This window comes from Gopherus flavomarginatus, chromosome 19 (assembly GCF_025201925.1).
Source record: "Gopherus flavomarginatus isolate rGopFla2 chromosome 19, rGopFla2.mat.asm, whole genome shotgun sequence".
Taxonomy (NCBI): Eukaryota; Metazoa; Chordata; order Testudines; family Testudinidae; genus Gopherus; species Gopherus flavomarginatus.
The window spans coordinates 7,132,375-7,146,161 of record NC_066635.1 but is presented as its reverse complement, the minus strand read 5'-3'; the positions used below and the strand labels follow the sequence as shown (position 1 = coordinate 7,146,161).

At 37.9% G+C, this 13,787-nt stretch overlaps 1 protein-coding gene across 3 annotated transcripts in view; it reads left to right on the top strand.

The window, feature by feature from the left end:
- The window catches only part of CUX1 (cut like homeobox 1), a 401,218-nt gene that overhangs the window by 242,045 nt on the left and 145,386 nt on the right, over positions 1-13,787 (top strand). For all 3 annotated transcript variants that reach the window (XM_050929095.1, XM_050929093.1, XM_050929094.1), the window contains exon 9: positions 10,240-10,288. In XM_050929095.1, the coding sequence (XP_050785052.1) occupies positions 10,240-10,288 (49 nt within the window). The remainder of the gene's footprint in view (positions 1-10,239; positions 10,289-13,787) is intronic.

Genomic DNA, 13,787 nt, shown 5'->3' with positions numbered 1-13,787 from the left:
TTCTGTTGTCTAGGTACAGTCTACATCTTATCTATGTTGCTTGGGGGTGTGAGGGGATTTTCACACACCTGAGATATGTAGCTATGCTGATATCACTTTTCAGTGTGGACCAGTCCTGAGGAGGAGAGAGAATTCATACTGAGATGATTATATTTGAGAAGGTTGACGTTCTAGAGTATCTTAGGCCCTGATTCTGTGGATTTATATATGTGCTTAGCCTTATGTCCTGCAAGGAGTCCCAATGTCTTTAATGTGACGATTCACAGTGTGCAAAGTTAGTATGTGAATAAGATCACAGCCTTAATTTGTAACAACTGTTGCTTATCTACTAAGTATCAAAGATTTTATAACTATTACTTCTTGTCCTTTACATGTTGTTGGTGTTACAGTAAAAGGAATGGTATTTAACATTTCCAATTAATGTCACTTATTTTGGGGATTTGGATTTGACTCAATAAAAATAAGTAAAATTATTCTAAGCACTGTGTTTCCCAAAACCAAAATCCTCCATTGTTATTTTTATTACTTTGAAGAAAAAGTGATAAAATAACTTGCTAAAATTACAGAATCAGTTAAAGCTTGTCACATCAATGGATATTTTTATGCTTTGTATATTTTTAAAGCAAAACTAAACACATCATTTCAGCTGTTCTAGGTCTTACTTCAGGCAATGTGTTGGAATTCCACAGAAGATCAATTTCACATTTGTCCATCTGGAGCACAAAATGAATACATTTATTCTTATACTTATGGATGGTAAAGTTATTACTTCTATGCAAAATACCAAAGGCTGGATATAGAGGTATCAGCACATAAGTTACCATTTAAATAGGATTAACTGTGTTCTGCCAAAAATTTTTGAACACCATACAAGATCACAACATCCTAGGGGAAATCCTGGCCCCATTAGAGGCAATGGGAGTTTTGTAATTTGTCACTGTATATTAAAGATGTAGCACTCAATCCAGCAAGGTACTTTGACCTTTGACCCTGAGTCAGCAAAATGTTTGCTCAGTCAAATCTATATTGACCAAGCAAAAGACAATTTTTGTAAAGTTTTCAAGAGTGATGTAAATTCTAAGCAGGAAGTTGTAGTAAATGAACTGACATCTAGAGCAGCTGACAAATAAAATCAATTTATAGAAAGGTGATCATTACAATAAGACTGCTAACTTCTGGGAACATAGCTACTTTACTTTTTTAAAATATAGTTCATGTTTTTAATCAAATACTGTCTAACATAATTGTTTTTTGAAAGATCGTCCTTCACAAAACACATTTCCACCTGGATATTTTTACCTACAATTGTTACAAGGAATAGTTAAGATTACTGTAACTGAAATATTGGAGTATCAGAGGGTGAGCCGTGTTAGTCTAAATCTATAAAAGCAGCAAAGAGTCCTGTGGCACCTTATAGACTAACAGACGTTTTGGAGCATGAGCTTTCGTGGGTGAATACCCACTTCATCAGATGCATGGCACATGGATATTCACCCACGAAAGCTCATGCTCCAAAACATCTGTTAGTCTATAAGGTGCCACAGGACTCTTTGCTGCTTTTGCTGAAATATTGGAGGAAGTTATTTTTTCTTAATTCTTTCAATTTGTGTATTTTGTGCATTTGACAACATTTTTACATTTCTTACTGGAACCTGGGGATGACAAACAGTTAGAAATTGGGAAATGATAGGTGTGGAACCTGAAACTGATTTAACTCATGTTTTGAACTGGAAAAGATATTAAGTAGAATGTCGTTTTTGATGTGTGCAAAGTTAAACTTTTAACAGTGCAAAGTCCTGCAGACTGGGTAAGTTTTTAAACCTTCCCTTCAACACTTGTAAACTGCCTTATCTGTAAATATTTATGAATTACTACATTTGATTAATCCTTTTTTGTTTGTTTGGTATGCTTTTTTTTTTAATTAATAAGTTAAAAGATTTTATTAAATACAGAAAGTAGGATTTAAGTGGTTCCAAGTAGTAACAGACAGAACAAAGTGAATTACCGAGTCAAAGAAAATAAAACACGCAAATCTAAGACTAATACAGTAATACAACTGAGTACAGACAGAATCTCACCCTCAGAGATGTTTTCATAAGTTTCTTTCACAGACTGGACACCTCCTAGTCTGGGCACAATCCTTTCCCCTGGTACAGCCCTTGTTCCAGCTCAGGTGGTAGCTAGGATATTGAATTTTAAATAGTTTGTTTTCAGAGGAATCCCTTAGCACAAAAGGTTTCTTCAATGAGTTTTATTGGCATTTCTATGTCACTGTACTTTTTAACCAAAATACATATTTAAAAACAAAATCAAACAGGCAGTCAGGAAATGTGATGTCCCAAAATAAATTGGTTTATGTCACCGTTATCTAAGAAGGTGTTCCGAACATAATAAAGCCAAGGTTATCTTGGACAATTACTTGGTAAACCCCCTTAGTCAATACAATATGGTATCAGTGTAACCAGATATGTCATCCTATTGGAAAACTGTATCCTATATTTACAGGATGGATGATCTCAATCTGATAAACCCTTTCTATCTCTATGATCCTGAAGCAAGATCCATATCAGTGATGGGAATTTGCTTACAGTTTAAGTACCTATTGTATATGACATTTAAAAAGATTGTGCTATCTAAATACCCAGAACTGCAATTAAAAAAAGAAACCTTCATTGTTTTTTACAAAGAGAACAATTTCTCGGCTCCCTAACTCATAGGAAAAATATGCTTTTTGTCTGGCACTCTGGCTGGTCATAGCACGCTGTTCTGCAAGAAACTCTTCAGTGACTGTACAGGATAGTCATAAGGTACTCCTATTGTGCATATGTACATACAGAACATGTATATCCTGTTAATGGGGTGTGAGGGAGAGAATAGCTCAGGTTACCAAGGGGGAATGGAAACTTCTTGTAAAGGAGTAAGTAATGGGTTTCAAAGTAGAGGTGAGATGACAAGGAGAGGAGTTAATCTAGGAGATATTGAAGTACTTAAATCAGATGTGGGGGAGGCAACCGGAGGATAAAAAGGTGGTCAATTGTTGATGCTTGTATGCTTAGGAAGCAATGACAGCACCGTCAAATATAACTATAGAATGGACCAAAAAGAATCAAACTGAATAAAATTACATTGGATATAATATGTAATACTGGTGCCATCTTAATGTGTTTAACAAGACGGATGATTTCCCACATCTTACAAGCAGACTGTAACCTTGTTTTATATAATTGCAATCTACATTGTTGTGTTGTGGGATGGTTAGATAAACAGGAAGACCACTAAGGCAATGGAAAACAAAAATAATCAAACATGTTTATCCCTGGAACAATAAAATGGCTCCAATGGCAGACACCAAATGAATTATGCAATACATAACTTAATTTTCTGGGGCACAGATGTTTCATTTTTCCTGTATGAAGATGACTGAGCCTTGAATGACAGTTGCAGGCAGTCTTTGATAGCTCCGTGGCCCACATGCTTGAATATGACTTGCATTTTAGTTGCTTTTTACATGCTGTTGCTTTGACACCGTATTGAGCTGCTCAAGGCCAAGCCAAGAATAATTCCATAATTTTGATATGCTTTGTGTTTAAATGAGGGAGAAGGAAGGTTGCCGGTATTTAAATTCTGCAACATTATTAAATCAGCAAAAGATGGAAGAAAGGAGTTGTGAGAAACCCTCTCAATTTATAGTTGGAAACTGTAGATTTATTGACTGAGATCTGTTTTAATGATTAATGCTATATATCTTTAATGTGATGGTTATGTAAATGAGAGGTGAATTGTGGTGCATTGCTGAGCAGTCATTTAACACTTCAGTTCTTCTTTGAACATTTGTCCATGCAGATCCCAGTGTGTGTGAGAGAACCTGGAATCTTTTAACCATTAGTGTCTGGTGGGGTTGTGCATGTACCCTGTACATTCTCGCATCCCTTACAGTGAGGGTATAAAAGGCAGAACAGCCCCAGCTGCCACTCCTTTCCTTCTCACTGCTCGTGGGACTGCTCCTGGGCAGGACTAAGCCTGGGATTTCTGAGACACATTTCTACTTTGCTGCTAAAATAATATGGTTTGTCTCCTCCACAACCCTCCTTTAGTTCCTTAATTCCAAGGGTTCTAATGAAGGGACTCCAGGACAAAACTCAGGTGATATTGATAGCTGCAGCCTGGGCATGTCAGTTCTGGTATTCCCATCTAATGCAGCAGTTGATCAGTCACCCTCTTCCTCTTTTTGAACCTACTTGACATCATCTGACAGAGCCAAGGCCTGATGCTGCCCCCAGACTCAGAGTCAATGCATTAACAGCATAGAATCTTGCTGACTTTATTTTGTGAACAGATCCCTGCCAGCATCTCTGCAAGCAGTTTTGATTCAAAGCAGGAAAGCTTCCACCAAAAAAATGCATCAAGGAGAAAACTCTTCCCTTTGTAGTCTTTTCAGAATCTTGTTAAACTCTTGGTTGCTTCTGTTTTGGGCTACTTATTGTCTTTAGAATGTGTTGCTTTTGGTTAGCTTTGTTGGAGTCCATTTAGCACCCGTTGACAATTGTCCATTTTTCCCCCCTTCCACTGTTTCTTAATTTTCTAAAAACCCTATTAAGATGTTTCGACCAATGAGGGAGCCATTCCCTACCTGGGACTTGAATGGGATACTTGCTGCTTTGAAAGACTCTCCCTCTGAGCCTATGCATCACCTTTCTGATAAAATGGTTGTTTTAGTCCCCATCATCTTGACTTGTAGAGGGAACAAAAATCAAGCTTTAATGGTTGAACAGCCTTATACAGTATTTCATAAGGACCAAGTAACTCTCACATCTCACCTGAAATTTCTATCGAAAATTGCTTGATTTTCCTATAAACCAATGTATTCACCTACTGGTGTTTCTTCCTAAGACTCATTACTCTGTTGAAGAGTCCATACTCCACACACTAGATATTCTTAGGGCTATGTCTTTTTCATTTTACCTTTCCAGGACAAAGCCTTTCTGCAATCACCTCAGCTTTTCATGGTCTTTTATAAATCTAAGTCTGCTTCCTCTAAGAGTGTGTCCAAATGGGTTATAGATTGCATTAAAATGTCCTGCTCTTTGAATAAACTACCCATTCCCTCTCAGGTTAGTTCACATTCAATGTGCATAGCTTGTTTAAGAGAGTACCTATTCTTGAAATCTGTAGAGCAGCTACCAGGAGTTCAGTCTATTGGCTCAGCTTCTAGATCAAATGCACAGCTTAGCAGGGGTGTTCTACAGTCATTTAGATAGGGACTCCAGCCCATATCCTTATGGGATAACTTCCAGATACTCTTGGTGGGCAAATGCTTAGAGAGGTTGCCTATTTTACAGTACTGCAGTTATTCAAGGTGCTTTTGTCCCTGTGGCTCTCACAACCCATCCTCCTTCCAAGTGATATGGAGTCCTTACCTGGACTTGTTAGTGAAGAAGTTGAGGCAATTGGGGCTGCTCTATCTTTTACCCCTCTCTGTAGCGGGCCCACGAGTTGTGAAACACCTAGATGAATATAATTTGTTGGAGAAAAGTCAACATGGTTTTTGTAAAGGGAAATTATGTCTCAGAAATCTACTAGAATTCTTTAAGGGGGTCAACAAGCATGTGAACAAGGGGGATCTAGTGGATATAGTTCACTTAGATTTTTCAGAAATCCTTTGACAAGATCCCTCACCAAAGGCTCTTAAGCAAAGTAAGCTGTCATGGGATAAGAGGGAAGGTCCTCTCTTGGATTGGTAATTGGTTAAGAGATAGGAAACAATGGTCAGTTTTCATAAAGGAGAGAGGTAAATGGTGGTGTCCCCCAGGGGTCTGTAGTGGGGTCCCAGTCCTATTCAACGTATTCATAAATGATCTGGGAAAGGGGGTAAACAGTGAGGTGGCAAAATTTGCAGATGATACAAAACTACTCAAGATAGTTAAGTCTCAGGCAGACTGTGAAGAGTTCTCAAAACTGGGTGACTGGGCAACAAAATGGCAGATGAAATTCAGTGTTGATAAATGCAAAGTAATGCACACTGGAAAACATAATCCCAACTATACATATAAAATGATGGGGTCTAAGTTAGCTGTTACCAGTCAAGAAAGAGATCTTGGAGTCATTGTGGATAATTATCTGAAAACATCCACTCAGTGTGCAGCAGCAGCCAAGAAAACAAATACAACAGGGGTCCCCAACGCAGTACGCCCACGTACTGGCCAGCGGACGATGCCTCTGGATGACACCGCTTGTCGGCAGCATTTTGGCTGATGCTCCATCTGCCGCCACAATCCTTCGTGGCTCGTCGTAATAGAATGTTGGGAATCATTAAGAAAGGGAAAGGTAATAAGTTAGAAAATGTCATATTGCCTCTATATAAGTCCATGGTTCTCCAACACCTTGAATACTGTGGCAGGTCTCTACATTACATGTCACTCTGGTGAAACCATGTGGAAATCAGTGGCAGCTTCCTTTAAATTTAAAAAAAAAAGTTTTTTTTTAATTGACTCAATACAACAATGAATAAAGCAGTAATCCCTGCCTTTTAATGTCAATTAAAATGAAATTGATTTTATTCTGATCCCACATTTTCATTTTCAGTGCATTCTAGATTTAGGGACAGTAGAAGGGTGAGTGAGGCAGTTGTTTGTCCCACGATCACACATGAGTTGGATGTTTCTTCTAAAATGGTCAGCAGTGAAATAACTAATAATGTTGACATTAAATTGTCTTTCTCAGAGCCCATTGAGATAAATAGGGCAGTTCACGCCTCTCTTAGAGCTGTTGTTTGAAGCCATCTCCAGATCCAGGATTATAATCAATTCATAGTTTTTATGGTTATTTAAACCTGATCATATTTTTTTAAGTTTCTTATTAGATTTTAAGTTAAAACCCATAGAATCCGATTCTGCGCCGCCTCCCCCCCCCCCCCGTTAGCTTGTTTGTGTAGTACTGTGCTTGTTGAATAGTTCCATTTCAATAAATGGAACTGTTGAAAGAGTTTACTCAAAGTGAGTAAACGTTGCAGAAACTAGCCCATACAGAGAGTACACTGGAATGACCTTTGTGGTTCTGATTCAGTGAGCTATGTTTTCTAGACCAAAATGGAACCATCCACTGCCTTGAAGGCTAAGCATTACACAGTGCCTTGTAAGTAATAAATAAATGAGAGCTTGTTTTTATAAGCACATAAAAAAGTGAGAACTTGCTTTTTTTTATTAATAAATACTTTTGCTGAGCAAACAATGTACATAGCTATTGGAGACTTTAAGACATAAGTGATTTTAGATTGTCGGAGTGCCAGCTATTGATGTGGTAGTTGAGCTTTTAAAATGAAAAGAATGAATCCTTTTGAAGATTCTTCTAAATGCTGTTGACACTTGCTCTTCGAAAGAGCATACAGTAATTTAATTCATTACTGTACTGAAAGATAATATTTATGGTTACAGCACAGCCTCACTGAGTGTTCAGATTGCTGCACCAGAGATGTTTATTTTGAAGTTCTTAGGGAGTTTGCATCTTTTTATTAGATGTATACAGAAGTATTATGAGGTAGAAAAACAAGGTAGGACAAATACCTGTGTGAAAAGAAGAAAGAAGTACACCCCAAAATTAGTCGGGTGGTATATAGCTGAATATAAGGAAAAAGTTGCCTTTAGATACAGGTGTACAGTTCCCACTGTAATCAGTGAGATTGTATATCTGAGGGTAGAACTTGAATCACTATTTTTAGAGTCCTCCAACCTTGTTTAGCCTCTTGTACATGAGTGTCCCCAGCAGTGTTATGGTAGGTCTCTTAAATTCTGTCCCAAATATGCTATTGCTTTAAAATACTGGGATTTATACTTCTTTGTAATTAGATAGTGATTGTCCTAAAAAAGTTCAAGCACCTTGTCTTCACCTGTCAGGCACTGCATTCAGCTCCAGCTTAGATCTCTGCTTTCCCTTTTTCTATTTCCTCTCTCATTTCTTGTCCCAAGCCTCTCTCCTGCCTCCCTATTTTGTATTCCCCTCTCACAATGTTCCTTATGTTTGGAATATACTCCCTGTTCTCCGGTACCAGACGACCTTTCCCTCCTCCTTAAAATTCCTCCTCAAAATACATTTCTTCAGCAAAGTCTTTAAGAAATGACCGGTGCTGGACTTTTACGCCACCTCCGACTCATACTGGCATTTCATGCTTTGTACGTGTCAGAACTGTTTATGTCTGTCTATATTAGATTGTAATCTTGTAGGCAGGGACTGTCGTTGTCGTCTTATGTTTGGAGCCAGAAATCTTGTTGGCTTGCGGTGAATGACAATAATAATAATAATAATAATAAAATATTTCTTTTATTACACTTCAGTTTTCTTTTAAGAGCTGTTAAGATTTTTTTTCTAAAGTGAGATAAAACAACAGTTTCTTCAGTGCTTTAACTTGACTTCTTCCATATGACACATCACTGGAGATGCCTGATTTGATCATTTGAATGTTCTGGTACTTATCCTGTTAAGAGACACTGTTTTCCATATGAAAATCCCTTTCTAAAAGTAGTTTCATTTTAATATGTGGTTTAGCAGTGGGAACAGACTTTTCAGGCCTGATGCTAAAAAAAGAGATTTATATTTCAGAACTGCCATATAAAAGTAATCACAGGCTCATATAACCTCTCCAAGTTCATCATGTCATTGGGACCTAAACACTTGGAACTATGTTTGTCCCAAGGGAAAATATATAGTCCAGTAAATAATGCGTATTAGCAATTCAGAACATCTTGTGCATGTCTTCTTCCCAGTATAACAGTTCATCTGCTCCTGCCAAAAGAGAAAAGATTGTACTGCGAAACACATGTTGGTCTGTTTTCCATATTATCCAATGGAGACCTCAACAGGCAATCCTTGGAGCTCCTGTAAATATTAGAAATAAGGGATACAGTTTAAAACAATGGCATTATTGCACCTCTCTCCTAGGATGACCAGATGTCCCAATTTTATAGGGACAGTCCTGATTTTTGGGTCTTTTTCTTATATAGGTTCCTATTACCCCCCCACCCCCACCCAGTCCCAATTTTTCACATTTGCTCTCTGCTCACCCTACCCTCTCCTAGCACAGACCCAAGCAAATAAATGGGCCTTACTGCATGCCCAACAGGAAAACAAATTCAGACTGTTTTGCATCGGCAGAAGGAGGAAATCCCAGACTCTAAAAGCCTTCACTGATGATGTCCTGCTATCAGGCTTGCCCCCCTCTCCTCCCCCACCCCCCCCAAAAAAAAAAAAAAAAAGGATGTTTGCATAAAATAGAGACCACTTTTATCTTCAGGCTGTAGGGCTCTCTGATCCTGCAACTGCATCCAAGTGGGCAGAGTCCCATGGAAATCAGTGGGGCTCCATGCAGGGGCAAGAGTTTGCATGTGTAGGGCTAGTTGTCTAAGGTAGCCAGCCAGCTATGAATTGTTTGATTGAACTGCTTTTCCTTTACTACTTACATTTCTGTAACCCTTTAACAGTCTTATCAATTTTTGTAAAATGTATTACAGGCCTGACTCTAAACTAACAATACTGTCTGATACTTTAAATCTATATTTAGATTTTTTTAAACTTCCTGGTATGTCATTTTTTGAAAATTTTAAATGAAATGTTAAAAAGAGGAAGATTGCCATAAATGTTAAAATATGGTCAAACGTAAAGTTGGGAAATTCAGATGTAAATTTGAAACTTTGCTATTTACTTCCTTCACTTTGCCCAAGTATTGCAGCACTTCTTCCAGTACAGAATGTAAAATGGCCAGATGTTTGGAGAACGTTATGATATTTAGATACCCTAGCAGAACTGAAACACTTTCAACCTTAATCTTTTTTTCGGTATTTTTAATTTTTTCATAATTCAGAGGCCAAAAATCTAACCTTTTGAGTAATCTATTCTAAGTACTGTAAAATTGTTTTGTTTTACTTCTTAAAGTTTGCAAGCCAAGTATTTTTAGATAAAATGTATAATGGTAGTGACCCTAAAGCAGCAAATTGATGCATAATTCTTTTTCACAGTCTTACATACATAGTGGGTAAGAGGTAAGTACATACCTGTATGCACAAGTGAAATCCAAAATAGAGCTAATAGGTCAAAAGTTTGGTCTTTCAGACTTAACTGTGTCCTTTTAAAATATTTCTCTCTGGTATTTTTCTACATGAATGTTAAAAATTGCACAATAGACTGAAAACACACAACCTAGAGGCTCTTCTTCTCATATAGTAACAGAGCTTATGTTTTTTGTTTTCCCAGGGCTGATGAAATTGAGATGATCATGACAGATCTCGAAAGAGCAAATCAGGTAGGATTTTAAAACAAGTTTTACTCATCAAATTTTAAAAACTTGCATTGATTTTGATTTTTATCTTGGGGAATGTTCCCTTCTGTCGTGGTCTCATGACTGTTCTCGTGTCCTGTCCATGTTTAGCAGTCCAAGCTTATTACTTTGTATGGCTGTGCAGGCTGCAAATATAGTGAGGGAAACTCTGTAAGGAGTCTATTTATGCAGTATAGTAATATATATAGCAATGGATAGTAATATATATTGTAATGGATGCTATTTACAAGCAAACATTTTTAGTTTTTTAAACTCATTTTGTTTTTTAAATGCCTCAGATGTTTGCCACAGCAAGGGACATGCCCATAGATGGTGTCTAGCTTAATCCAAGCTGTACCTCTATTGTTTTTCCAGTGTTGTTGTAGCTGTGTTGGTCCCAGGATATTAGAGAGACAAGGTGGGGAAGGTAGTACCTTTTATTGGTCCAACTTCTGTTGTTGTTCGCTCCAACAGAAGTTGGTCCAATAAAAGATATTACCTCACCCACCTTATCTCTCTACTGTTCTTGTTGACTACTTGTGGGAATTGAAGCAGTTTGCTCACAGCAATGAATCTATAATGCACCATATTAGGCAAATCAGCTCTTGTTAAAAATAATGGGCAGCAACTGATCACGACATTGCAGACCTGATCAAATAGATGAAAACCAATAGATAAACTCTCAGGCTTAAATTTTCAAAAAGTGACTAGTGATTTTGTGTGCCTCAATGTTTGGGTGCTCAATGTAAGAGACATTATAATGGGAATGTTTATTAGAAACTACGAAGCACTTGCCCTTTGAAAATCCAGTTCCTCTAAGGTGTCTCCCTCAGTTGGGGCCAGGGCCAGGGCCAGATCAGGAGAGCGGAGCAGAGCTGCAGCTGAGGACAGAGTTGCTTGGGTGATGCTCCCTCCCTGCCCCTCATTGGGGCTTGTCTGTGCCCTCTGTTCCCCCGCCCCAAATGTTCCTCCGCACCCCTCTAGTGGGGCACACCTCACAGTTTGGGTGACTACTGCTGTATACAAAGAACATATTTATATTTGACTATTCAAAACTGGAATGTAGTTTAGAAGAGAGATTCAAAGAACAGCAATGCCTTGGTATTAAAAACATTAACAGAGTTTTTCTGCTTAAAATAGTAAATATATATTTTTTTTCAAACACAAATATTTTATATTTGAAAATTATTTCCTTTTTCTCTTAGCTGTCAGATCCTGAGTTCAGAGCCCTGTACTTTCCTTGCTTTATTTGATAACATACCTAGAACTTTTAGAGCCAAATGGGAAGTGCTGTTACCTTCTCTACTGCAACTGATGATATATTTCACTTGTAGAAGAAACACAGATCCCTGATCTCAGGTGTTGAAAGGGAATCCGCTCTTCATTTAACCTTTAGGATATTCAAAGAGTACATTCTCATTTGCTTAGGGCCAGGTTCTCCCTTCCCACTGAAAAAGTGCTCTGAAAACTCAGCAAGTTAAAACTTCAAGAATTTGTGAAGCAGAAGATAGTGTTGCCTTCAAATCTCAAGAAGACAAAGTTGTGCAGTTGTTCTGTGATTCTTTCACTTCCTCCAACTTCTCAGTCCCCATATACTTTCTCTTCAGCCCTCTGATCAGTTCTGTTCATGCAGTGGGCATTCTCAGGGGTAGGGGGAGTGTGCTGTTGGTTGTGCTCCCAGTGCCCAGAAGGGATTGTATACCCTTTATAAATGCATTACACTGAAGTTAGTGATTTGTGATTGGAAAATTTGGGAAAAGAAAAACCACTGGTAAGGCAAGAGCAGACTTCGTACATTGAGGTCAGAGGAATATGTTATACTTGAAAAAGAGGGCAATGGTCATAGAATTAGGGCTTGTCTTCATGGCATTATTAGCTCCAGGTATAAGTTGAGTTTTGCCCAACTCCTGTGCACACACAAAAATCTCTAAGCTCGAGTTAAATAATGCTTTAAGGACACACATCCAAGGTGTGAGTTGAAGCTCAAGTGCTGCTGATGCTGGAGCTAATAATGGAGTGAGTTTCCAGCAGCTTGAGTTTCCAACAACTCGTCAGATGCTAAGCCTCTCACAGCGTCCTGATAATCAAATCATGTTATGTAGTTTGAATGTTTTATAGAGCAGCCACTCTCACTGCACTCAAGCTAGGCTAGCTGGAGTGTGGGAACTCGAGCGTACTAACTAACGCTGCCTGTTGCAGTAAAGACAAGCCTTTTGAGAGGTATACTGACTGGAATAGGGCTTGCCAGGGAGATTGTGTAGAGACAGGGTTCTGCAGTGAGAGTATGAAGTTTTATAGGGTTAGTTTGATAAGGTGATTTATACCACAAACCTGAAATGGAGGGACAATGCTGAAGAAGCAGAAAGATAGTGATGATGGAGAATGAAGCAAAGCATTAGAGTAATGAGAGGGATAAACCAGTATAAAAAGACAAGATGGAGCAGTAAGTAAAGTTGGCTACTGGATCGAGGGTTCTGTTAGGGGGAACAACTTAATCGTTCATTAGCATTTAACTTTATTTTAACACTTGGTTTGAGTCTGAAGGATTCTATTGAGACCTACTGCAATTGCCTTAGTAGTAAAATGCTGCCATTTCTGTTGCAGGATAACAAAAGAACTGTCAGATGAGCATGTATCTCATTCTTTACTTCTCTGTTAATCTTTAAGGCTCTATTACTGAATACTTTAATTGGTATCAATAAAGGAGCAGAGTGGAAGTATATCTGAATACAGCAGAACTTTGCTACTTTTCAGTTTGCTGATCCACAAACTCAGTGTTTCTCAGTAACAAAATCTAGATGTTTTACCTGGCATTTCCATAAGGATTTAATTAATAGAGCTGTAGTGAGGAATCTCATTTTATTGAGGTTTCATTTTACACATATTTGTTGATATGCTGTGAAGTATGGTAATAAATAATTAAAACAAACTGCCCTTACTTGCCAAATAAATGAATTTAGCATAGTTGGGGACTGTGGAATCTTTAATGTCCAAGCTGCTGTGGCTCACAGTTGAGTTTATCTGGCTGTGGTTTCACATTACCGATGTATGCAGATCTATATGGCCAAATATTGGGTATCCAAATTAAGAAAAACAAAATTAAAAGTGTGTTGTGAACTGGTACAATTTATTCTTCCATGATAAAGGTGTTTGAAAATGTGTTCCTCATGTAGAAATGAGAAAGGAACACCTAAATTAAGGAAGTGCCAGTTGATTGTCATTGACATTATAATATCAGTGTAATGCCTTGAAGAATCTAACATGATTAACAAAAAAAAGATCAGATTGAGAAATGTCATGTTTGCAGTGTTTCTTGTGGAGCAAGAGACAGGAGAATATAAGAGACTTTTCCACCTGCAGAATGCATCGGAAATATATAATTTTGATTTTTTTTTTTTTGTACAGTATGTTATGCTATGTTGTATCTTTGGAAGGTCAGCGTGTTTTCATTGGTCCCCTTGTTTCTCCTCATGATGCTGATACA